A 26,566-nucleotide genomic window follows, 5' to 3' on the forward strand; every position below is an offset into this window, starting at 1 on the left:
TGGTTCCAAACCAACGAAAGTGGTACCTTGTTTCCCATGTAACAATAAGAAATATACTCAAAACCTGGATTAATCTTTTTAGTCACATAGCACTACTATTATTCTGAACACTACTGTATATATATATATATATATATATATATATATATATATATATATATATATATATATATATATATATATATATATATATATATATATATATATATATATATATATATATATATTCCTACCTCATTTTCTTATTTTATTGTTACAAGTATTATTATTATTGCTTATCTTTGCACACGCTGTTTGATGCACATTTTCCTCTGCTCGCACCCATCTTGTGTGTTTTATAAGAGCTGACGTAACGTGAATTTTTCCACTGTGAGATCAATAAAGTCTTATCTTAAATAAAGGTTAATTATTAATAATTAAGAGCCCCACCCGCACTGATTCACAATGAACTTATTAATGGATAAAGGGGCAGAGTGTGCGTGGGTGAGTGTGAGGAACAACCCCCCGAATCCAAACCACCAGCAGGAGTCAGAGCCACTGGTCTGTAACCATTAAGGCAGGTTACTGCTGACTTTTTAGGCACAGGTACAATGACAGATGATTTAAGGCAGGTGGGGACTACAGCCTGCTGCAAGGAGATATTGAAGATGTCCAGAAATACTCCTGCTCTAGAGTCCAGAAAGACTCCTCCTCTAGAGGAGGAGTCTATGGGCACAGTCGCTGTCACTCAAAGCAACCACACCCACAATTATACAGAATTTATTAATTAAAACGTCTTAAACTAGGAAGTCAGAAAAAAATTCACCCCCTGTACAGTTGTCATGGAGGAGGAACTACAGTATATTATATAATTAAACAAAAGTCTTGATGATAATATAGCTATAGTGGATTTATTTAATAGTTGCACTGAAAGAATAAAACACCACTTAACTAGCAACAGGAGAGTTAGTTTTCCCTGCAATGACAACATTTATTACACACAGCTCTATGAGCTTCAGCCTAATATAAGTAATAAAGCTTGTAGCAACAGCGCCTAAAGCTCCAAAGCTATGCACAAGTAGACCTAATAAATGTCTTAAAATAGTTTGTCCAACACAAAACTTAACATGTAGCTACACACAAGCTACTTATTATTGTTATTATTATCATCTTTGCCTATATGCTGGAATAAGGGATAGAACTCTTCAAATTATTGTTTATTACTTTCCATTTCAATCATACTCACGGGTGAAATGTTCGTCCACAGTCTTTGATCTGGCGATTTGCGCAGTTTATAGCTGCACATGAAGGTATTTATGAATAAAATCACAAAGAACAAAGTTGCATGTGCCTCATTAAAGAAAGACCGTTCAGGAGCGGAACGTGTGAGTGATAATATGGCAGCCGGTTTGCTTCAAAAATATTGGCCAATGAGCGATCCAGTATTATATACAGATCAGTGTTTGGAACCAGCCTCAAGCGGCCAGTCAAGGAACTGCACTTCCTGGTTGGGGTCAAAATGCAAGCTTGATTGTTGCTGCATAGGTGAGACAATGACCTTGGAAATCTGGGGCAAGGTCACATGTCTAGATGCAGTGGTGGGCAAACTTCCGATAATCTGATAACATAATTATCGAAGATAGCAAACATTTTTAAAATTTAAAATCAGTTGAGACCTACCTGTTAAAAGTTTCCTAACAGATGTATATAGTTCTACCCTCTGCAAACAGTAGAGAGATACTTCCAGGAAAAACCACTCTACCTCTGCAGGCAAAGGAGAACTAGTCTCTCTCTCACACACACACACACACACACACACACACACACACACACACACACACACACACACACACACACACACAAAACATTTCCTTTAACACCATACTGATATGCTGGCATTATCATCCAAGTCATCCAGAGGCATACATTTTTAACTTATGGTTTATTTAAAATTACTGTCAAGTCTGAAGTTTTATAAAGTGAAAATATCAGATATATGTTTTAGTTTTAAAATAATGTGCTAATTTTTAAGGTTTTGTGAGCACATGCTGAGCCCTGGGCAGGACAGGGTGTTCACGACAGGACAAATGCATTTCAGACACTCTGTTCAGACTCCACAGACAGCAGCATTAAACTCTAGTGCCTAAAACTCTCGTGAATATATTCTCTGGGTTAATAGACGTCATTGTATTTGCATTTGTTAAATTCCACGCATCTTAAATGTAGCAGACGGATTATCTGGGATTTTGTTTTGGAAAGATTTCAAGGCCTCTACTGCCATCTACTGGCCAGTGGTGTTCATGGCAGTATTTTTTATTTTTTTACAAATTAAGTTTAAAAACAAAACAACAATAAAAAAAAACATTACAAGACAGCTCTGTGGTGTTTGCACAGGCACAGTGCGAGCGGTTGGACACTTGTAGCCCCTCAGCAGGAGGATACACTCACAACGGCAAAATAATATCAAACAGGCTTGATTTTCATTCGACCATACGATTGGCGATCAGGAGGTGGTCGTCAGATGTTAAACGCAGCTTGTTACTCCATGTACACTACACGATGCAGGACGCACGATTAACCTGAAACTCGGTCCAAAAAATTCTCTTGCACAGTGTAAAGCCAACATTTATGTGTCAATATTGAGTGCATGTTTTACAACATTATAAAACGTGCGCACATTCTCTCCACATGTAAAACATTTTGCGATGACACTTCCAGGGCTCCGTAAAAATGCCTGTTTTTACAAATAAAAAATGGAATATTTTACAAAAGCACATTTATCTCAATTATCTGTAAAGACCAGCACAAGACACACGTTACATTAACGTGTTGGTTTACATAATGAATGATTGAACCAATCAGTGTTTAGCAGAGGCACATTTTATCCAGAATCCTTTGCGATCTGTCTGTGCGTGTTACAAAACCTCAGAATTAGTGCATTATTCAACATTAAAAGATATGTTATATTTTAACTTTGTACAAATGACAGAATTGACATTATTGGAGTTATTCTATCAGTATTCACACAAAACCATAAGTCAGGATGCCTTTATTTTTCAAGACCTCCGCCTGACCGGAGTATTGTGATTGGTAGAGAGCTGGCTTTGTGACTGCTCTGAGTGCTTCGCTGCTGTAGCCGTGTAGATTCCAGCAGGGGGCAGCATGTTCAAACATAGAAATGCTGACTCATTGAGTCTTAAATCGCTTCCAAAAGCGATCGTGGTGTTAAAACTCAAATTCAGCTTGTTAGTAGTTGCAAATGTACCAGAGACAACACTGGAATTTATCGGTTGTCTGTAACTTCTGATACATTTTTGGGTGGTTTATTGGTTTATCTTTATCAAAGTTACTGAAGTTAATTTTTTGGTTATCTGTGCCCACCACTGTCTAGATGTCACATTTGTGTCCATTTACAATAAAACACATGTACGAGGTCTGTCCATAAAGTAACGGTCCTTTTTATTTTTTTCAAAAACTATATGGATTTCATTCATGTTTTTACGTCAGACATGCTTGAACCCTCGTGTGCATGCGTGAGTTTTTCCACGCCTGTCAGTGACATCATTCACCTGTGAGCACGCCTTGTGGAAGGAGTGGTCCCGCCCCCTCGTCGGATTTTCATTGTCTGAACCCCTTTAAGGACGGTTGGTGCGCCACGCTCCGAGCTGCGACGACGAGGCACAAACCACTGGATCATTTCCAAACGGATGGCTCTGTGGATACGAGACCGTCGTGTGCTCTTTCTCTGGTTATCACAAGAGCTGGACATCAGCCATTTTCCGGCCGATTTCACTTTTAACAAGAGATTTGTCATGGAAAACCTGTGGGCGGATTGCAGCGTCGGCTCGCAGCCGCCGCGACGCTCCGCCACAGGAAAAACACCTTTGTTGGAAGCCTTAAGGACAAGTTTGAACATGTCCAGCTGTTAATTTCGCATATACTCACTCCACTGAAAGCCATCAAAAGCCGCCTGGATTTTACAAATGGTTATCAACACGGAGGTGTTTTTCCTGTGCCGCCGCACCACGTCGGCTGCGTCCCGACGCGTGGACTCGTCCGCACGTCTTTCATTAAAAAAATCTCCTTTAACAGTGGAATATCCGGATAAAATGCTGAAACCGACTTCTTCTGAAACTTCTCTGTTCTCTCACGACGTCCTGGATCAATAGAGCCTGAAATGTGGAGGTTTTCAGCTTGAAACAGGCTGACGACGGCGCCTGGGAGCGCTGCGTGACGTCTCGCTCCGTGGGAAGTCCTTAAAGCGACAGTATCACCTCAAAATCTCTCATCAGCCGTTAAAATTTTCACCGAAAACCAGCTTAATTTTTTCGAACCGTGTCCACTTCGATGTGCCACACAGGTTTAGAAAAAATTTTGATCAAACAAAGCGCCAGTCTCTCAGCAACGTCTCAGACAAAGGAATTCCGACGAGGGGCTGGGCGACTCCTCCCACAAGGAGTGCTCACAGGCAAATGACGTCACCGACAGGCGTGGAAAAACTCACGCATGCGCACGAGGGTTCAAGCATGTCTGACATAAAAACATATGAATGAAATCCATATAGTTTTTGAAAAAATTAAAAAGGAGCTATACTTTGACAGACCTCGTATTGTTTAACACAAGAGAAGGCAAGAGAATATGTATCCCTGTCAACAAAGAAGCGAAAACATGAAACAAAATAGTGACCAGAAACAGCATAATGCAATCTGTAACCACAACATTAGGTGACACTAAATCTTACACACTGTAGCTTTAAATGATTTGTTGAGTTTTTCATTAAAGTACATTCACTCACTCATCTTCAACCGCTTATTCTAATGCAGGGTCATGGTGGGGGGGCTGTAGCCTATCTCACTAGTCTATCTTTGGATGTGGGAGGAAGCCAGAGCACCTGGAGAGAACCCACGCAAACACGGGGAGGACATGCAAACTCCACACAGAAAGGCCACAGGTGGGAATCCATCCCATGACCAGCAGTGCTAACGGCTAAGCTACTCTGCTGCCTGTTAAAGTACATTAGTGATGAAAGACAGCCACAGTGATTATTGCAAACTTGCTACCATTTTCAAGGGACTAATTCTGTCTAAACCTCCCATCACAGTATCCTGAAGTCATGTTTTGGGAAAACATGACAAATTTTTCATTTATGCAAGTTTCTATCAGGTTTGCTTTTAATTTACTGATGTGATAAGAAAGGAACTTAAACACTCACCAGCGAAACTGGTAAATACAGCTCCGTCCTGTTAATGTTTAACCATCAGCAGTGCAGTCATTCAGGAAGGTTTTTGCAGATGATGTCAATGACACATTGTTCCAGCAGCAGAGTGTTTCCGCTGGCCAAAGTCCAACCGCGCTGTCTCCATGGAGCCAAAAAAAAAAAACATTTGTAGAGAATATGTACGTGGAAATACATCCATGCTCAGCAGCGTTTCATGAGCAACAGAGAAGCAGTTGAGATGTAACTGTTGGGACCATTATGAATGTTGCGTTAAATTTATGTTACGGAAGCAGGACTGACTCAGGATTTAAAAATTCAAATCGGCAACTACAACAAAAGACGTTGTATCCTAAAGATGCCATAAAGTGAGTTACACTTATCACCACGGCCTATCCCAAACTCCGTTTGTCCAGTTATCAGTTTGTACGCACCGCCCACACTCACACATCACTGCTTGTGTTTAGTTCCAGTTTACAGTTCAAATACTTTCCCCTTTTTTGGTCAGTGTCAGTTAGAAGGTAGTGAAAACAGGAAGGCTCTGAGCTGAGACTTGCTGGATTGTTGAGATTTGCGACACACAGAGAGCTCGCCTCGTCGCCACTGCCACAACATGTGCACTGGACAATGCTCCCGCTGCATCGCCATCACCCTCTACCCACTGGCGGTCTTATCCATCATCTGTAACATCGTGCTGTTCTTTCCCGGCGGAGATGTCAAGTACGCTAAAGATGGGCACATTACAGAGGAGGTGAAGTACATGGGAGGAGTCTTTGGAGGAGGTTTGCTGGTGAGTTCTAGAGCCTGAAAAACTAAAGACTGGCGGAAAATGGAGTCATACATGTATTTAACCCAAATGATAGCAAAATGAGTGCTGCAGTGTTTTATGACACACTGATGAAGCAAATGTCTTCAAATGTCTAAAAAAAACTGCATCAAAATCTTTTTTTTTTTAATTATTTATATTGCTTTTTAATGGGCATTTACAGGAACTAACTTCTGTCTGTGCATTCAGACACACACACCCACACACACCCTTACTGCATAAGGAAAATTTTAAAATAGAAAAGATTCCCTCTTGTTCTGCGTACTATTCTAGAGTAATTGCCAATCCACTCACACCATTAATACATGGAGGTTTGTGTAGGAAAGGACCTAAAAAGGTAGAAAACTTAACTCCAGCTGTACTCTACCAAGGAACAATGTATCTAACATAATCACCAATGGTTTTGTATCTTTACATTGTGTGTCGGCAAAGTGGAGACAGCAGGGTAGTGTTTTCACTGGTGTGTGTGTGGGTGTGTGGACAGATTTCCTTCAAACTTGGCACCATATTCCAGCCAGCTTTTTAAAAAGGGGCAGAAGCAACAAATGAGGGTACTCCTGTGTGCAGAATTTGCCAAAGAGGGCAGGGGCCAAATACACGTGATGTTGTAACTGTGACATATGAGGTCTGTCCAAAAAGTATCGGACCTTTTTATTTTTTGCAAAAACCATGTGGATTTGAATCACGTGTGATTGCATCAGCCAAGCTTGAACCTTCGTGCGCATGCGTGAGTTTTTTCACGCCTGTCGGTTGCGTCATTTGCCTGTGAGCAGACTTTGTGTGAGCAGTGGTCCACCCCTCTCATATTTTTTTTTTATTGCGAGCAAATGTCTGAATGATTTGGAGCTTTGCTGCATCAATTTTTTTCCAGAAACTGTGAGAGACCTCCAGGTGGACACCGTTCGGAAAATTAATATGGCTTTCAGGGATGATTTTGTGGGGATTACACAGATTAAGGAGTGTTACTGCCGCTTTAAGGACAGCACACAACTGCTGAGAGCACGGCGCGCTCCCAGCGCCGATCGACAGGCTGAATCAACCAGCTCATTTCCAACGTGAAGGCTTTGTTGATCCGGGACGTCGTCTGACTTCCACAAAAAAAAGGAAAAAGACGTGGACATCAGTACTTTTTCGGCACATTCCACTGTTAAAGGAGTTTTTTTTCATGGAAAGAAAAGTGGACGGATGCGCCACCGTGCCGTTCATGGCGCGGGACAAAACCACCTCCGTGTTGGTCTCACAGGACGGCTTTCAGACGGCTGTCGGTGGGTTTTCAGTCGTATGACTAACCGAGAAATTGTGGATGAGCCTGGACATGCCAGAACATATCCTGTGAGGCTTCATCACGGCGTTGTTTTGCGCCATGCGGCTCCACCGCGACGAGCGGAATTCCTCCGCACATCTGTCTCAGTGTGCCGAAAAAGTGCTGATGTCCACGTCGTCTGCAATTCCTGTGCTAGTCAGAGGACGTCCCAGATAAAACACAGCGTCCAGTTTGGAAATGAACGGCACATTCCACTGTTACAGTTGTTTTTGTCATGGAAAGAGGAGCAGAGGAATTCCGCGCATCGCGGTGGAGCCGCATGGCGCAAAGCAACGGCGTGATGAAGCCTCACAGGACATGTTCTGGCATGTCCAGGCTCATCCACAATTTCTCAGTTAGTCACAGCCGTCTGAAAGCCATCTCAAAGCCGTCCTGTGAGACCAACACGGAGGTGGTTTTGTCCCGCGCCATGAACGGCATGGTGGCGCATCCGTCCGCTTTTCTTTCCATGAAAAAAACTCCTTTAACAGTGGAATGTGCCGAAAAAGTGCTGATGTCCACGCCTTTTTCCTTTTTTTGTGGAAGTCAGACGATGTCCCGGATCAACAAAGCCTTCACGTTGGAAATGATCTGGTTGATTCAGCCTGTCGATCGGCGCTGGGAGCGCGGCACGCTCTCAGCAGTTGTGGGCCGTCCTTAAAGCAGCAGTAACACTCCTTAATCTGTGTAATCCCCACAAAATCGTCCCTGAAAGCCATATTAATTTTCCGAACGGTGTCCACCTGGAGGTCTCTCACAGTTTCTGGAAAAAAATTGATGCAGCAAAGCTCCAAATCGTTCAGACATTTATTTGCAATAAAAAAAACGATGAGAGGGGTGGACCAGCGCTCACACAAAGCCTGCTCACAGGCGAATGACGCAACCGACAGGCGTGAAAAAACTCACGCATGCGCACGAAGGTTCAAGCTTGGCTGATGCAATCACACGTGATTCAAATCCATATGGTTTTTGCAAAAAATAAAAAGGTCCAATACTTTTAGGACAGACTTCATATTCTTTTTCTTTTTCAATATTTTATTCTTAACAATAAATGAAAAGCAAAATTAAGCACGAGTGGCTGTTCTCTTAGACTTTGATGCTGATATCTCTGGCACTCAGTTAAACTCAACACATTTTAATATCAACGATTATTTACACTAAAGTTCACTAAAGTCTTTGCAGATGGAACGCACATGAAGCAGACTAGTGAGGGAAGCTAGAATAGTCTAAGCCATAGGTGTCAAACTGACTCCAGAAAGGGCCAAGAGGGTGCAGGTTTTCTTTGTAGCCACCAACGCCAGCAGGTGATTTCACTGATGAACTCTTCCCATCTGCTCAAAGTGATGTTCATCAGTGAAATCACCTGCTGGAGTTGGTGGCTACAAAGAAAACCTGCACCCTCTTGGCCCTTTCTGAAATCAGTTTGACACACACCTATGGTCTAAGCAGTGGGTCACTCCTCAGTCTGGTTTGCTTGAGGTTTCTTCCTTAATATCATCAGAGGGAGTTTTTCCTTACCACTGTCGCCCGTGTGCTTGCTCTAGGGGTTGGTAAGGTTAGACCTTACACATGTGAAGCACCTTGAGGCAGCTTTGCTGTGATTTGGCACGATATACAGTGAGGAAAATAAGTATTTGAACACCCTGCAGTTTTGCAAGTTCCCCCACTTAGAAATCATGGAGGGGTCTGAAATTTTCATCTTAGGTGCATGTCCACTGTGAGAGACATAATCTAAAAAAAAAAAAAATCCGGAAATCACAATGTATGATTTTTTTAATAATTTATTTGTATATTACTGCTGCAAATAAGTATTTCAACACCTGTGAAAATCAATGTTAATATTTGGTACAATAGCCTTTGTTTGCAATTACAGAGGTCAAACATTTCCTGTAGTTTTTCACCAGGTTTGCACACACTGCAGCAGGGAGTTTGGTCCACTCCTCCACATAGATCTTTTCCAAATATTTCAAGTTTGGAGTTTCAGCTCCCTCCAAAGATTTTCTATTGAGTTCAGGTCTGGAGACTGGCCAGGCCACTCCAGGACCTTGAAATGCTTCTTACGGAGCACCTCCTTCCTGGCTGTGTGTTTGGGGTCATTGTCATGGTGGAAGACCCAGCCATGACCCATCTTCAATGCTCTTACTGAGGGAAGGAGGTTGTTTGCCAAAACCTCGCAATACATCACCCCATCCATCCTCCCTTCAATAGGGTGCAGTCATCCTGTCCCCTTTGCAGAAGACCACCCCCAGAGTATGATGTTTCCACCCCCATGCTTCACGGTTGGGATGGTTTTCTTGGGGTTGTTCTCATCCTCTAAACATGGTCAGTGGAGTTGATTCCAAAAAACTCTATTCTGGTCTCATCTGACCACATGACCTTCTCCCATGCCTCCTCTGGATCATCCAGATGGTCACTGGTGAACTTCAAACGGGCCTGGACATGTGCTGGCTTGAGCAGGAGGACCTTGCTGCCCTGCAGGATTTTAAACCATGACAGCATCATGTGTTACTAATGTAATCTTTGTGACTGTGGTCCCAGCTCTCTTCAGGTCATTGACCAGGTCCTCCTGTGTAGTTCTGGGCTTTCTCAGAATCATCCTTACCCCACAAAGTGAGATCTTGCATGGAATCCCAGACCGCAGGAGACTAAGTCATCTTGTGTTTCTTCCACTTTCTAATAAATAATCATAACAGTTGTCTTCTGACAAGCTGCTTGCCTGTTGTCCTGTAGTCCATCCCAGCCTTGTGCAGGTCTACAGTTTTGTCCCTGGTGTCCTTAGACAGCTCTTTGGTCTTGGCTATGGTGGACATGTTGGAGTGTGATTGATCTGAGTGTGTGAACAGGTGTCTTTTATACAGGTAACAAGTTCAAGCAGGTGCAATTAATACAGGTAAAGTGTGCAAAATAAGAGGGCTTCTTAAAGAAAAATTAACAGGTCTGTGTGAGCCAGAATTCCTGCTGGTTGGTAGGTGTTCAAATACTTATTTGCAGCAGTAATATACAAATAAATTATTAAATACTTATTTTCCTCACTGTAAATGAAATAAATTTAAAACTGAAGCCACCAAGACACTGACAACTCTGAAAGAGCTTCTGTGGCTGTGACGACAGAAATGGTGCATAATGCTGGAAATGGCTGTGATTCCTAAATGGTTAATGTGATATATTTGTAATCGCTACATGCAAAAGCACATTTTGAAGCTGTCCATCGTCTACCGCTCTCCCATAGAGAGCAGCCTGACATACTGCCTATCAACATGGTATGCTACTTGTTCAGCTGCTAACTGGAAAGCCCTACAGATCTACACATGGTCAAAAAGAAGACACAAAAGATCATTAGCTGCCCCGTCCCATCACTGGAAGACACTGTTGATTCCTGCTGCCTATCCAGAGCAGACAACATAATCAAGGACAAGTCCTACCCTGGCCACTCCTTTATCGACCTTCTGCCCTCAGTCAGGTGCTACAGGTCACTAAACTCCAAAACAGACTCTTGAAGAGCTTCTACCCCAGTGTCATACAAACGCTAAACAAAACAAAAAAAAAAACCTCAAGTAACTTTGCACACTGTAGTTAACTGCCTGCCATGGCACGTTTATAGTTGGGGTTTTTAAAAAATGTATATAATGTGGGTTTATGTGTGTTCATGTTGAACAGTTTACTGTGAAGGCCACCTGCAATCTCATAGTATCTTGTGTATTGTGACAATAAAGGCATCTTATCTTATCTTAGTTATTTAATTTTACATACACTGTAGTGTTGTACAAAGACAACAAAATGATAATTGTTCAACTATTCATGGACTCATCTGTATTTCCCTGTCAAAGCACGAAGTACAAAGCTACTACAGATTAAAAAAAAACAAAACCTTTAAGAACTAATGTATGAAATAAATTAGTGATATTGCTGTCACATAAAAAAATTCAGATTTTTCAGATTGATCCAGTGTTGTTCAATGTTTTTTTTTCATAATCAGGTTAAAAAAATCAAAGCATTTCAAGGTTTTTTAAAAATTATTTATTTGTGTGTGTGTCTACTTGAAAAGTGTTGAAAAGGCAGCTTTTTGATGAGCAAAGTAGAAGCATTTAAGAAGACAAAAAACCCTGTTGCTGTAATCTGATAGAGAGATTAAAATTCTGATGGCGTGCACAGACTGCAGCAGTGCACTCCATGACAATTTAGATCGCACCTTTTGACAACTAAATAATCACACAGTAGGATGCACGTAATTGTGCATCCCAAATACAGCCACAGCTACTGGCCTCAGGCAGAACAGGCTGAATTTGGGTGGGACAGGGGCGCTGGAAAGTGGGCCGCGAGCGCGGTTGGATGAGGGCAGGGTGCCCTGCCCTATAGGAAATCAGGCTAGCTGGAACACAATGGTGGGAATATTACTAGGATAGATATCTAGACGTGATTAGATTTTGTAGTTTGGTCAAAGGTCAAGGAAAACATGATCCATAAAACACCTTTTTTGTATAGCTTGAAAATCAAGAAGCCAAAATATATTGATCAGCAGAATATTTGTGATTGATTGGTATGAATTACTTCATAATGAAGTAAAAAAAAAAAGACATATGATGAAGTCACCCATGATCAAAAACATATGAGACATGTATATTTATTTGTACATTTATATTGGTGTGTCGGGTCCCCAGTGTATGTCCCCCGATGCCTTTCCTTTAAAACTAAATAAAGACCCATAGTTATCACTTTCGGGTACATTTCTGTATGTTCTAGGGTAACTTTTCTGGCAAATGTCACTTTGGGTACAGAAATGACAGCCCTGTTTCTTTAATATGAAGAAGAACCTGAAGAAATACCTTGAGGCAATCCCTGGTCACCCAAGTTAGCTTCTCTGTGCTGTGTGAAGCCACTGGTGATGAAACAGCTTGATTTCAAGTACGTATGTGAAATATTAGTGAGATGCACCCTATGATTCGTTCAATGCTGCATACAACACACCATCACAGCTCAAGAACGCAGCCATGAGAAAGAAAATAAAACAGTACAGAACAACCACATTTTCCCTGAATGCGAAACTAAGAAGAGAGAAGTAGAGAAAAGGAAAGACAATCCTGTCTCAGAGGTCTACTGACAATTCCTTTGACTTCATGCTTGGTTTGTGCTCTGACATACACTGTCAACTGCGGGACCTTATATATAGACAGGTGTGTGCCTTTCCAAATCATGTCCAATCAACTGAGTTTACTCCAGGTGGACTACAATAAAGAAACATCTCAAGGGTGATCAGTGGAAACAGGATGCACCTGAGCTCAGTTTTGAGCGTCATGGCAAAGGCTGTGTTTCTTAGGGGTTTTTTATTATTATTAACAAATTTGCAAAAATCTCATAAAAAAACTTTTTTCACATTGTTCTTATGGGGTATTGTGTGTAGAATTTTGAGGAAAAAAATGAATTTCATACATTTTAGAATAAGACTAACATAAAAATAAATGTGGAAAAAGTGCAGCACTGTGAATACTTTCCGGAGGCACCGTATCTAGCTCATATGATGGAAAAGGTGCATATAGTTTATAAATGAGGCCACTGATGGTTTATATCACCTTGTGGAAATGTGTATTACACAGCCCCTTAAAAATAAATCATGCTGATGCTGAATTTCATTCTGTGTCACAGGTGTTGCTTCCAGCACTTTACATGCACTTGACCGGACTCAAAGGGTGCTGTGGCAACCGATGTGGGGTAAGTTAAGCAAAGCTAATTTTACACATAAAATAAAAAGGCCTCTGGACCAGATGAAATATGTCCCAGAGTGCTCAAAGAGCTGACAGACAGCATTGCTCTGTCCCTCACCTCAATCTACAGGCGGTGTTACGAAAATGGAGAACTGCCCAGGGACTGGATGCATGTCAACATCTGTCCCGTCAATAAAAAAGACCAGAAATGTGACCTAGCAACTTATCAGGATATCTCCTTCACCTGGATAGTATGCAAGATTATGCAATACATCATAGTAACATCACCCACTTTGCCAACTACAGAAACAATATCCCAGTGAACATTTTTACGCTGAAAAAACATCTACCCCCACCATTGTAAAGATGTTCAGAAATGGTTCAAAGGTGAAAGTTTTTCAACATCTATTTGCAGATGTTCAGGTTTAGACCCATTTGAATAGTGGTATTTTTCAGCCTGTACATTGAGTAAATTATAGAAAATTATCATTTTGAAGCCTAGCTACCAAGGCACATCCACATTTATCATTTAAAAGCTGACATCGAAAACCAGGTGTAGGCTGATGCTGATCAGCCTACAATGAGACCTTGATAGGCTTGCATCTTGGGAATACAAATGGCTTAAGAAATTCCATCCAAGGAAAAGCCAAGCCATCCATACAACCAGGAAAAGAAAGCCCAGATGCAAGTCATACACACTCCATGGTTACATAGTGGAAACAGTTAATTCAGCTAAATACCTGGGTGTCACTGTCTGCTCTGTGGTGGAAAACTTGTGAACATCCGTAACAAAGCCAATAAGACGTCTGGATCTCTGAAGAGAAATCTGATAAGTTCCACCAAATTCAAGAAAATGGTTTATACAACACTGGTGTGACCGCTGTTAGAATACTCTGTAACCTTATGGGATCTATACACCTCAAAAACATCAATCAGCTAGAAATGTTCCAGCACTGTGCTGACAGAAATGTGTTGCACTGCTACCACCAGACCTCAAACACTGCCAAACCACTGGACCAACTAGGATGGATATACCTTGCTGAGAGAAGAGAAACCCAACAGCTGGTGATGTACAATATGCAATTATAGACTTTTAATTTCGGTGTACCCATGATTATGCAAACCTGGTCAGGATTATGCGATGGGGTTCACCTCGGCCGAGGTGAACCCGATCCTGACCAGGTCCGCATAATCACGGGTACACCGAAATTAAAAGTCTATAACTGCTTTATTATATTGTAAAGAAGAAAATTGGGAGTTTGTCAAACATACTAAAACTGAAAAATCAACCTCAAGTTTCAAGTCTTTATTATTACTGTCATACTGCAACAACTGACATCCCATCGATCGACTGGAGATGCCTGTTAAGTCTGTGATGAAGAGTCATCAGGCTTGTTTTCTTATAAAGTTCGCCATTCGCCTGTCTAGGTTCCGCATAAAATCGACCGAGTACTCCGTCAAGCATCCGTCTGTCATAGGTTTCAAAGTTGGGCGCATGTCCCTTTTCAGTGACATACTTATGAAACAGGCTGGCTGCTGACTGTGTATTTCTGCGGGTGTTCTTTGCATCTTTTTTATGTAAAATTCGTTTTAAGTCAGCATCGCTAACAGACTCAAACCTGTCTTCTGCCATCTTGTCAACAAACTGACAGCCAAAGTAGGCATTGTATCGCGTTATCTGATTGTTCGTTATCGACAGAAGGCGTCGCTTGATTAGCTAGCGCTACTGCACGCGAGGTGTACTCGTGTCGCACGCGCGGTCAACTCGGCATGTGGTCAGTGTTGTACAGTAACGAAGTAAAAATACTTCACTACTGTACTTAAGTACGTTTTGGGAGACTTTGTACTTGAGTTTTTTTTTAATTCAGCTTACTTTCACATTTACCTCACTACATTTCCGACCTTAATTGTATACTTCTACTCCGATACATTTTCTATGCGCCATGCTGTTACTCGTTACAAAAAACATACACACACACGAGAAAAGTCGTGTTTTCACCCGGAGACACCACTGATTACTAGTGACTGCAACGAAGTCAGGCCGATTTGTCATGAGGCATGTCCGATAGGCTTTTTTGCAGTTGCACACTTGGGGGTGTTTGTCAGGAAAATGATCATTTCTCTGCATTGATTACAGACCTGCAACGGGTCTGTAATCAACTTTTCTGCAGCGCGGCTTTGCTTTGAACCTTGAACCAATCGAAGCAGTGATTCGCAGGTCGAAGCAGTGCTTCGATCTACGATTCGTGGATTTTATTTCGCTTTATCCTATTTTTTTCCCGCTAAAACCCTGAAGAGCATATGTCTGTGAGTAATATTTAATATTTTTATGTTAAACCGACCTGTTATGGTCTTCTGAAACACTTGATGTATTTTATAACTTAAAAACAGGACCGATGCTAACGTGTTAGCATGTCTATGGCGTTTTCAATGTTAAAGTTAGCATTAAGCTGTTCGCATCAGCACGTTTGTGTTTTGTTTTCTGTATAATTAATGGCTCAGCGTTCGTTGTCGTAAAAGAATCAAATTGTAATTTTTTTAAACTTATTTTTATTCATGTATTATAGCAACAACAATAGTCTACTTAATAGACAATGATAGACTAATAATGTTACAATACAATTTTAGAGAAAGAGACAAAAAGAACCTAATGAAACAAAAACAGAAAAGATAAAACCATGTAACAATGAAAATAAATACATATAGAAATAAATAACTTTCCTGTGAACACCTAGTGAGTAGCCTACTCTTGTTTTTTTAGGTTTTGAAACCTTGTTTCTGAAGTGTTTTTGTGTGATGTGCACAATTTTCAGTATTTTGACTAATACTACCAGTCATTTACAAGCCTAGATAAACTTTTATTTAAAAAATCAGTCCGTTTTTGATTATTAACATTTACTTGTACTTTTACTTTCAGTACTTGAGTACATTTAGTTGTACATTACTTGTCATACTTAAGTACAATAAATACTAGATACTTTAAGACTTTTACTTGAGTAGCATTTCAATCGGTGACTTGAACGTCTACCAAAGTCATTTTTTTAATGGGTATCTGTACTTTTACTTGTGTGTGATTTTCTGGTACTTTATACAACACTGCATGTGGTACAGCTCAGAGAGTGGCGAATGGGCCAATCAGAAGTTGGCAAAATCCCATACCATATAATAAAATACAGAGTGGTGTGTTATCTGTATCCAGCTGAAAAACAAGCGCACCTTCAACATCTCAAACATCAGGTTCCGCAGACTCTCACACAACATCACCCTCAGTAGGATTTGGAACAAGTTCCCTTTCTGGAAGTTATGTACTTTTATATATTTATTTATGTACCAGTTTGATTTTATCTACTGCGTATCTGAACATGCACACATCCGCCACACCTCATAATAATCTTCACGTCATAAAGGATATGTGAACAGATGAGACATGTACTAACGAGGGCCCTTAACCCTTAACATTAAAGTATTCATCATACTATATATGCAAACATGCACTTAGCTGATGGCATTAAAATGAAGACATTTGTAATGTCTGCATGTGAAAAGAAATTGCTCAGTGTTTCATTGTTTATCCACATTAAAGTGAAATATGATTTATGCAGTACCTTTCAGACAAACCAGCTGCTTATAGCTCTTTTAGCTCAAATTGTAATACAGCAACAACACTTAAGATTAAATAGAGAATGTCTGAGCAATAAAACCACATAAAGGAGATAAACATGGATACTGCAGTGTCAAACATCAGGTTATCAGCCAAGTTAATTCTAAGGACAATGACACGAAGAGTGTCTCGAGCAGATGTAGTTTTTTATCGGAGGTGAAGTCGGAGACGTTACACAGTGACATGCAGATCTGATTAGACGACCAGCGGCTCAGTACAATACCACAGAGACGGATCGCTAAAGATTACACAAGGATTTTGACGTTTAAATTCAAGCCTTCACTGGTTTGGAGTTGCTCAATTCAAATAGAAATTTGCAGCATCATACACTTATTACATATGTCATCTGATAAAGAACAGTGTGAGAAATTGTGAAACTATCAGAGACAAGATGTGTTCCTAAAAGTCCAAGAAGTAGTAATAGGTTCTAGATCTGTGCAAAGTGCTTATTGTTATGGATTTTAAAGTCATACACTACTAGTATATTCTACCACTTACAAACTTTACATGTGGAGATGTAAAGGCCAGCGGATGGTCACTTTTCAGGGGTGAAAATTCTTTGCCCTTTCTTTTTGAACACAGACATTTGTGCAATCAAATGGAAAGAGAGTTAAGAACTTTCCCATATATTCACATCGTAAAAGGTCACAAATTGCATATTTGTATCTTTGGACATGGATGGCTCCTTTGTTATTATTAAATTGCATGAGGAGCTGGTATTACATTTCTCAAGACAGCAAACTGTGTCTTCTTGTCCTACAAAATACAGCACCAGCCTTAAGCAGGTATACCAGTGTCAAAATCAAGCCTGTGATATCCAACATGTGATAAACATTTTCAACCATGTCAGAGCCGTAGCTACTTCGTAGGACTGAGTCTCAATTTACCACCGACTTCTGAGGTTTGGTCGCCCCTGAGAAGTGACTGAAGGTGCTGTTAAGTGGGCTATGGAGTTATTTTTATTTATTCAGTTTTCATTAAGGTCTTGTCTCAGAGTGATGCTGAAAAACTAATTCATGCATTTATTTCCTCTAGGCTGGACTATTGTAATTCATTATTATCAGGTTGTCCTAAAAGTTCCCTAAAAAGCCTTCAGTTAATTCAAAATGCTGCAGCTAGAGTACTGACGGGGACTAGAAGGAGAGAGCATATCTCACCCATATTGGCCTCTCTTCATTGGCTTCCTGTTAATTCTAGAGTAGAATTTAAAATTCTTCTTCTTACTTATAAGGTTTTGAATAATCAGGTCCCATCTTGTCTTAGGGACCTCGTAGTACCATATCACCCCAATAGAGCGCTTCGCTCTCAGACTGCAGGCTTACTTGTAGTTCCTAGGGTTTGTAAGAGTAGAATGGGAGGCAGAGCCTTCAGCTTTCAGGCTCCTCTCCTGTGGAACCAGCTCCCAATTCAGATCAGGGAGACAGACACCCTCTCTACTTTTAAGATTGGGCTTAAAACTTTCCTTTTTGCTAAAGCTTATAGTTAGGGCTGGATCAGGTGACCCTGAACCATCCCTTAGTTATGCTGCTATAGACGTAGACTGCTGGGGGGTTCCCATGATGCACTGTTTCTTTCTCTTTTTGCTCTGTATGCACCACTCTGCATTTAATCATTAGTGATTGATCTCTGCTCCCCTCCACAGCATGTCTTTTTCCTGGTTCTCTCCCTCAGCCCCAACCAGTCCGAGCAGAAGACTGCCCCTCCCTGAGCCTGGTTCTGCTGGAGGTTTCTTCCTGTTAAAAGGGAGTTTTTCCTTCCCACTGTAGCCAAGTGCTTGCTCACAGGGGGTCGTTTTGACCGTTGGGGTTTTACATAATTATTGTATGGCCTTGCCTTACAATATAAAGCGCCTTGGGGCAACTGTTTGTTGTGATTTGGCGCTATATAAAAAAATTGATTGATTGATTGATTGATTGATTAACACTGTCAACATACTGAATGACTGCAATCTTCTGTCATTTACCCGAGCAAAAAAAATGGGAATTATTTTTGCAGCATCCTGAAACTTAAGGTAATGTCTCACTTTAGTGATATCCGATGCAGTTGGAACATTTTGCATATATGATTTGAACAACAATTCACAACTAAATGTAACATCAAGGATTTTAAATGAAGGCTTCATTTGTGAGGTTAGACAATGAGGATGCCAATCACAGATGTCAGTTTCTCTGGTAGTTAATCTTAGAGTGTAGGACACAGGCCCAGAGGTACATCAGGATGGTACTTAGCCCCCAATAGTGCAGCGAACGAGAGTCTATGTTTCCCCATGAAGAGGACACCAGTCCACCACAGGTTACATCACGTTTCTGTAATTTATGTTTGTAGCACGGCCCAAGCAGAGGGTCACCCCTTTGAGTCTGGTATGCTTGAGGTTTCTTCCTCAGAGGGAGTTTTTCCTTACCACTGTTGCTCTGGGGGTTAAAGGTTAGACCTTACTTGTGTGAAGCACCTTGAGGCAACTCTGTTGTGATTTGACGCTATATAAATGAAAATAAATTGAAAAATTACATCCCCAGCCAAGAAGTCTAATACCCACAAATACTAGGGGAGGTGATGGTCTAGTGGTTAAGCGTTGGGCTTGAGACTAGAGGATCCTTGGTTGAAATCCCAGCCTGACCGGAAAATCACTAAGGGCCCTTGGGCAAGGTCCTTAATCCCCTAGTTGCTCCCTGTGTGTAGTGAGCGCCTTGTATGGCAGCACCCTCACATCGGGGTGAATGTGAGGCATTATTGTAAAGCGCTTTGAGCGTCTGATGCAGATGGAAAAGCGCTATATAAATGCAGTCCATTTACCATATGCAGATGAAGTGTCTTGTCCAAGGACACAGACAGGTAGTATAAAGGAAAGACCTGAAGCTGAACCCCGGTAGACATATTGTTAGCTCAACTCTTATGCAGTGTTACCTTCTCTGCACTCTACTGCTGCCAACAAATAAAATCTTTATAACGTCTGACAAGGATGTAAAAAAAAAAAAAAAAATCATTGGTGTTTATTTATTTGTCTGTATTTTAGCAGGATTACATCAAAACTACTGGACGGATTTTGACAAAATTTTCAGCACAGATAGATATTAGGCCATGGAAGACTCCATTAAATTTTGGAGGTGATCTGGATCCAGGATCATGATTCGACTTTATTTAGGCTTTGAAGGATTACTTTAAAAAAGAAAAAAAAAAGCCCTACTTCACTGATTCTCACCAAACTTACACCACAGGTAGATATTAGGATATGGAAGACTCAGTTAAATTTTGGAGGTGATCTAGATCCGGATTCTGGATCATGATTTTAAGTTGTACGTATGGTCCACTTTGTTGGATTGTGAGGATTACATCAAAACTACTTAACGGAGAGATGAGAGTAAGCTCTGTACAGCATGAAGATGATGGTATGTTAGTTGACCAAAATTATCAAACAATGTGTCATATTTCAGTGTTCTGGAAGATCTTTATGTTTCAGCAGCTCTTAGCCTGCAGACTTTTTCTTGTAAGAGTTGTGCAAACAAAATACAAATTCAGAAAAGAATGCGAGAACTGTGAGAGAAACAAATGTCGGCTACATGCCCGTTCCTCATGAAATGCATCACTTGTTCAAAAAAACAGTAAACCATGAAATTGGAAAGAACCACTTCAGAAGAACCACTTCATGAAAGTTTAATGACTTTTGTTTGTGATTCATTTTTGTAGATGCTCTTATCCATTGTGTTTGCTGCAGTGGGCGTGGCTGGAGCCATCTACAGCTTTATTGTGGCTCTCCTTGGTTTGATCAATGGGCCCCTCTGTGAGGTCGCTTTTGTTTGGATAACACCATTTAAAGACCGGTAATATAAAAAAAATATATCACTTCTTTTTCAGGGGCATAGCCAGAGGTGTAGTATGTTGATAGATGTAAATGAAGCCCAATACATCATCACTGACTTGGAAATGTTCATGTATCCATCTCCAAAATTGTCTAAAGAAAACTGGTTGTAAAAGTGATAATTTGCTTTCAAAACAGTCCATCTATGTAATGGAGGGGTGTGTATATACACAAATGACTGTAATTCCTCAATGTTTAATTGGATATTTTATTTATACAGGTATTTTCGTTGAGACACTGTTTCATTCTCAAGAGAGACCCGTTTCAGTCAGACATACAATATAACAAACATAGTTACAGACGGATATAATAAACAGTATCCATATAATACAGTAAAATCATCTCATCTTCAACCGCTTATCGGGGATGGGGTAGCAGGGACAGTAAAATCAAAAAATGTAAAATCAAAGTGCCAAACAGAAGCAGCCCACTTAATGAAAGAAATTTGCATTTTGTGACATGCTGATAATGTAGCCGCATTTTTGCAGGCTTAAAAGTATGTGAAAACATGTTCAGACGGATATCACCCAGTTTTCAATGAAAAATCCACGTTGAAATTAGATCTTGTGTTCCCTGGTATCATGTGAGACACAGGTTCTGGAATGTGTCACCGATTTCATTGGTAATATTCACAATGGAACACAAAGAGATGCCTTGATGTTGAATTTCAGCAAAGTCTTTGACAAGGTTGGACACCAACCCCTGGCAAAAATTATGGAATCACCAGAGGATGTTCATTCAGTTGTCATTTCAAAAGGCAACTTTCTGCCTTTAAGAAACACTACAAGAAATCAGGAAAAAAAATTGTGGCAGTCAGTAACGGTTACTTTTTTAGACCAAGCAGAGGGGAAAAAAAAAAAAATGGAATCACTCAATTCTGAGGAAAAAAATTATGGAATCATGAAAAACAAAAGAACGCTCCAACACATCACTAGTATTTTGTTGCACCACCTCTGGCTTTTATAACAGCTTGCAGGTTCTGAGGCATGGACTTAATGAGTGACAAACAGTACTCTTCATCAATCTGGCTCCAACTTTCTCTGATTGCTGTTGCCAGATCAGCTTTGCAGGTTGGAGCCTTGTCATGGACCATTTTCAACTTCCACCAAAGATTTTCAATTGGATTAAGATCCAGACTATTTGCAGGCCATGACATTGACCCTATGTGTCTTTTTGCAAGGAATGTTTTGACAGTTTTTGCTCTATGGCAAGATGCATTATCATCTTGAAAAATGATTTCATCATCCCCAAACATCCTTTCAATTGATGGGATAAGAAAAGTGTCCAAAATATCAACGTAAACTTGTGCATTTATTGATGATGTAATGACAGCCATCTCCCCAGTGCTTTTACCTGACATACAGCCCCATATCATCAATGACTGTGGAAATTTACGTTCTCTTCAGGCAGTCATCTTTATAAATCTCATTAGAACGGCACCAAACAAAAGTTGCAGCATCATCACCTTGCCCAATGCAGATTCGAGATTTATCACTGAATATGACTTTCATCCAGTAATCCACAGTCCACGATTGCTTTTCCTTAACCCATTGTAACCTTGTTTTTTCCTGTTTAGGTGTTAATGATGGCTTTCGTTTAGCTTTTCTGTATGTAAATCCCATTTCCTTTAGGCGGTTTCTTACAGTTCGGTCACAGACGTTGACTCCAGTTTCCTCCCATTCATTCCTCATTTGTTTTGTTGTGCATTTTCGATTTTTGAGACATATTACTTTAAGTTTTCCGTCTTGACGCTTTGATGTCTTCCTTGGTCTACCAGTATGTTTGCCTTTAACAGCCTTCCCATGTTGTTTGTATTTGGTCCAGAGTTTAGACACAGCTGACTGAACAACCAACATCTTTTTCAATATTGCGTGATGATTTACCCTCTTTTAAGAGTTTGATAATCCTCTCTTGTTTCAATTGACATCTCTCATGTTAGAGCCATGATTCATGTCAGTCCACTTGGTGCAACAGCTCTCCAAGGTGTGATCACTCCTTTTTAGATGCAGACTAACGAGCAGATCTGATTTGATGCAGGTGTTAGTTTTGGGGATGAAAATTTACAGGGTGATTCCATAATTTATTCCTCAGAATTGAGTGAGTCCACATTTTTTTTTTCCCCTCTGCTTGGTCTAAAAAAGTAACCGTTACTGAATGCCACAATTATTTTTCCTTATTTCTTATAGTGTTTCTTAAAGCCAGGAAGTTGCCCTTTAAAATGACTTTAGTTTTGTGTGATGTATGTGATCTGCTTTTTTTCTACAAAATTAAACAACTGAATGAACAGCCTCTGAGGCCGGTGATTCCAGAATTACTGCCAGGGGTTGTACGAATACACCGTCTACGACACATGTAGGAGATATGTGAGGAGGAAGGAATTGATACCATTGACTGCCCCCCCCACACTCACCTGAACTAAATCCAATTCGCCCTGTTGAGAATTCACATAATTCGTTGTGCGTCAGAGAAGTATATATGTATTAGGGATGTGAATTGTACAACAACTCACGATTCAATTCGATTCCGATTCTTGGGGTGACGATTCGATTCAGAATCGATTTTTGATTCAAAGAGCTCTGAGAAATAGTTATATTATTTAAAAAAAATGTTTAAGAAAATGCAGCTTTACAAGGTTAATCAAGTGATTCTAGACGTAAATTTACTTACCTCCTTTGCTCGTTCAGAGTTGGCTGGCAGTTTAGCGAAGCGCTGGTCAGTAGTCGGCAGAGACCGCTGCTCCGCTCCTTTTAGCTCCGGGTGATGCAGTAGCACGTGGGCTTGCGGAGTTGAAGTGTTTCCGAAGTACTTGACTTTCATTTTGCACACTACATAAGTCATGTCAAGCTCCTTCTTATGCAGCAAATAATAAAATCCAAAATGCGCTCAAACATTTGCCTTCAGCAAAGATGGTGCTGGCTGAATTAGCTCTTCATCCTCCATGCTAAGCTGCAGCTCACGATGTTTGAAGCACGCTGGACCCTCCCCTCATGGGGACGCTGTAGTACGGAAGCCGTTGCCTGACAAACAGTACACGCAGCGAGTAAATAAGAAAATGTTTTTAAAAATCCTTTTTAAAAATCGATTCTTGGACATTTTGGATCGATTCAGAATCGTAATAAATAAGAATCGCGATTCGGACGTGAATCGATTTTTTCCGGCACCCCTTTATTTATATATATATATATATATATATATATATACACACATATATATACAAAAACTCTGGAACAAACGGCACAATGTTGTAAAAGAAAATAAGCAGGGCATTAAGACCGCAAACTTTATTTTCCACCACGATGACAAGAACAGGATGAGGTCGCGGCTCATGGCAGTTCCCCATTGCAAATAACGCTGACATCATTTGAGATCGTCACGTAGTTACATAAAAACAATGTTGTATAAAAACCTAGAAAATATATTCATGAGAACTTTAAGCAAAATATATCAAGAGGTTTACCTTGCGATGCTGATGCCATTGTCCATGTGCAGTGGTTAAATTGCAGCACTAGTTAAGTGTCCTGTAGCAATTCTCCATGTTGTTGATTTCTAATGGTGCAGGCACCTCTGAGATTTGAAACCTCAATAAGGAAAATTGAAGAACTCTGAAACATTATGTCTCTGCCCATCCGACACAACCACGGCCCAGTTTCATAAAGCAATCTAATCTTTTAGTCTACTAAACTTAGTCGACTACAGTTAGCCGCCAAACATTATATATCTAATCACCATTTCACACCGATAGCTAAACTTGCAGATTAGCCTTAGTCGATGGTTTTCACAGGCATAACAGCCTCACAAGCGCCCTTGCCAAGAAACACCTCCAACATGCAAGAGTTGTTTTTACTTCCGGGTTGGTCGTTGTCCAACTATCCAGCCTTTGTTTCGTTAAATGGCTTTATTGCATTTGCAGACACAAACTGCAGAACGACATGCTTAGCACTTAGCCTAGCAGTTCTTCTGCATACTTACAGCACTTCTGTCAAGCCTTTTTGTGCACACAACACTGTTCAGCGTAACAGTGATGCCCCATGGCTAATGTGAGAACTGTTACACGACAGTCGTCTGCTACACCCGTGGCCGAAAGTGGATGGTTCTCTCCTTTTTGGAGGAATATGAGCAACATAGGGCTGCTCTTGAGTGTTCCAACAAGTGGTGGTACATGATAGCCACCGTTTTTTGAGGTAAGATTAAGTTTTGTCGACTAACATTAGCCTCCTCTGTACCAGGCTAAAAACTTTAGTCAGGTAACGCAAAACTTTGTGCAACAACTAATTTCAAAAGATTAGACTGCTTTATGAAACTAGGCCCAGGCTGCACCCAAGACTGTCCAGGAGCCAAGTGATGACCAGGACACCATCCATACAAGGAGACAAACTGCCGAATACCATTTTGAGCATCTTCAATGAAATTTGCCCAAAGGGACACGCCTTCTCCGCCCCCATTTTTTTTGTGGGGGGGGGGGGGGGGAGGGCTTTGAATTCAGCCCTCTGCAGGTTTACCATTTTCATCAGTCAACCGACATGGCATTCTTTCATTCTAACACAATACCAAGTCCATATCAGGAAAGATATCCCGCATTTTTCCCCATTGAGATCGATGCATTTTCAAAGTGTTCCTTGAAAAATTTTTGAGCAGTGTATACAAACACATGCATGTACAAATTGGAAAGGGAAGAAAAAAAATGCTCCCCCCCCCCCCAAAAAAAAACACTTTCCTCTAGCTGGCTGGGTGCAGCAATCCTCACACTTCAGCACATTCTGGCTACGCCCCTGCAGATGCCACCAAAAGTATAAACTCCAAAACTATGACATTTGTGCCATATAACAAATCTTTTCTCTTTTTGCAAAGGGACGAGAGTTACCTCAATAACAAGTATTGGTGGTCAACGTGCTCAAACCCGAAGGATGTGGTGCAGTTCAACATTGGATTATTTGCTACTCTGCTGGCGACTAGCTGCCTGCAGGGGGTGCTGTGTGCTATTCAGATGATCAACGGCCTGTTCGGCTGCTTGTGTGGAACCTGCAATAAAGAAGGGGTAATCTGAAACAGAAGAAAACGCAACACATAACCGTTGGAATGTGCCAACTTGTGTATCTTAAGGTTTTAGCTTTAACAATGTTGTTAAATCCGCAGCCACTCTAAGCTCCTGAAGAGGCGCGTGGCCGTGTGCTCTGCATCCTGTCATCAATGACGAGGTGACTGGCGCCCTCTGCTGGAATAATGAGAGCAGCGCTCCTGGATGTTTGCTGCTTTTATTTGGCACCATTTTACAAAACTAATGCGCTTTGAATGTGACTGCATTAACTAGCGCTATGAACTGCTACATCATATTAAATATTGAGCACAGTCTTAAAAATAGATCAAATTATATACACTCACATTTTAAATTAACTGCTTCATTCAGACCTTTTATTTCTTGTGGTGTGAAACATGAATATAGCAAGTCCCTTTTGACTTTTGCTTTCAGAGACAGTAAATAAAAACACAAAACAAACATCTCCAAAGATAAATTTAATGTAGATTTGCACAACTACAATAAATCGCTCTCTCTGGACTGTATCAGGATCAACAGCTTACAAATGTTTGCATTTCTTCAACTGTCAAAGAAAACAGACATTACACAGTAGTTCTGAATCACAAACTACTCAGTAATGCAAACACTAAACCTCTACGTGGAATAACACGGTGCATTTAAAAATCAAATTAACTCATTGTCCAGCACACAAAGGTTATTTTTTTGGGGGGGGGGGGGGGCACAGCACTTTCAGTTCAGAACATTAACAAAAAAAAATTGATTTGACAATTGCACATATTGATACAACTTAAGAGCTCAAAGTCAAAATACTTGCTGGCTGATGAAACCTGTAACAACACTGATATTAAAATACATCAGTCAAGTCTCTTGAAAGTAAGGCCATTTTCTGTGTAAATATTAAGGAAATGTTTTTACCATATAAAAATTCCATTTAAAAAAAAAAAAAAATACTGGAAATGAAATTCTAAAACTCATGTCAATCAAATGTCAGG

At 40.6% G+C, this 26,566-nt stretch overlaps 1 protein-coding gene and 1 long non-coding RNA gene across 3 annotated transcripts in view; one reads left to right on the forward strand and one right to left on the reverse strand.

Moving 5' to 3' along the window:
* Positions 1 to 5,770, reverse strand: part of LOC117517555 — a 19,703-nt gene extending 13,933 nt beyond the window's left edge. The window contains exon 1 of the long non-coding RNA XR_004562756.1: positions 5,684 to 5,770. This is a non-coding gene — a long non-coding RNA (uncharacterized LOC117517555). The remainder of the gene's footprint in view (positions 1 to 5,683) is intronic.
* si:ch211-137i24.10 (uncharacterized protein LOC565274 homolog) lies at positions 5,703 to 26,566 on the forward strand. Of its 2 annotated transcripts, none has more exons than XM_034178616.1 (5): positions 5,703 to 5,984; positions 12,964 to 13,029; positions 20,368 to 20,501; positions 25,388 to 25,574; positions 25,673 to 26,566. In XM_034178616.1, exons 1-5 carry the CDS (start codon positions 5,808 to 5,810, stop codon positions 25,679 to 25,681), a joined length of 573 nt encoding a protein of 190 aa, XP_034034507.1. In that variant the 5' UTR covers positions 5,703 to 5,807; the 3' UTR covers positions 25,682 to 26,566. The 2 variants fall into 2 exon arrangements, with proteins under 2 accessions (XP_034034507.1, XP_034034505.1); XM_034178614.1 differs by having other exon boundaries at positions 20,368 to 20,497; positions 25,384 to 25,574.

Source organism: Thalassophryne amazonica, chromosome 9 (assembly GCF_902500255.1).
Source record: "Thalassophryne amazonica chromosome 9, fThaAma1.1, whole genome shotgun sequence".
NCBI lineage: Eukaryota > Metazoa > Chordata > Actinopteri > Batrachoidiformes > Batrachoididae > Thalassophryne > Thalassophryne amazonica.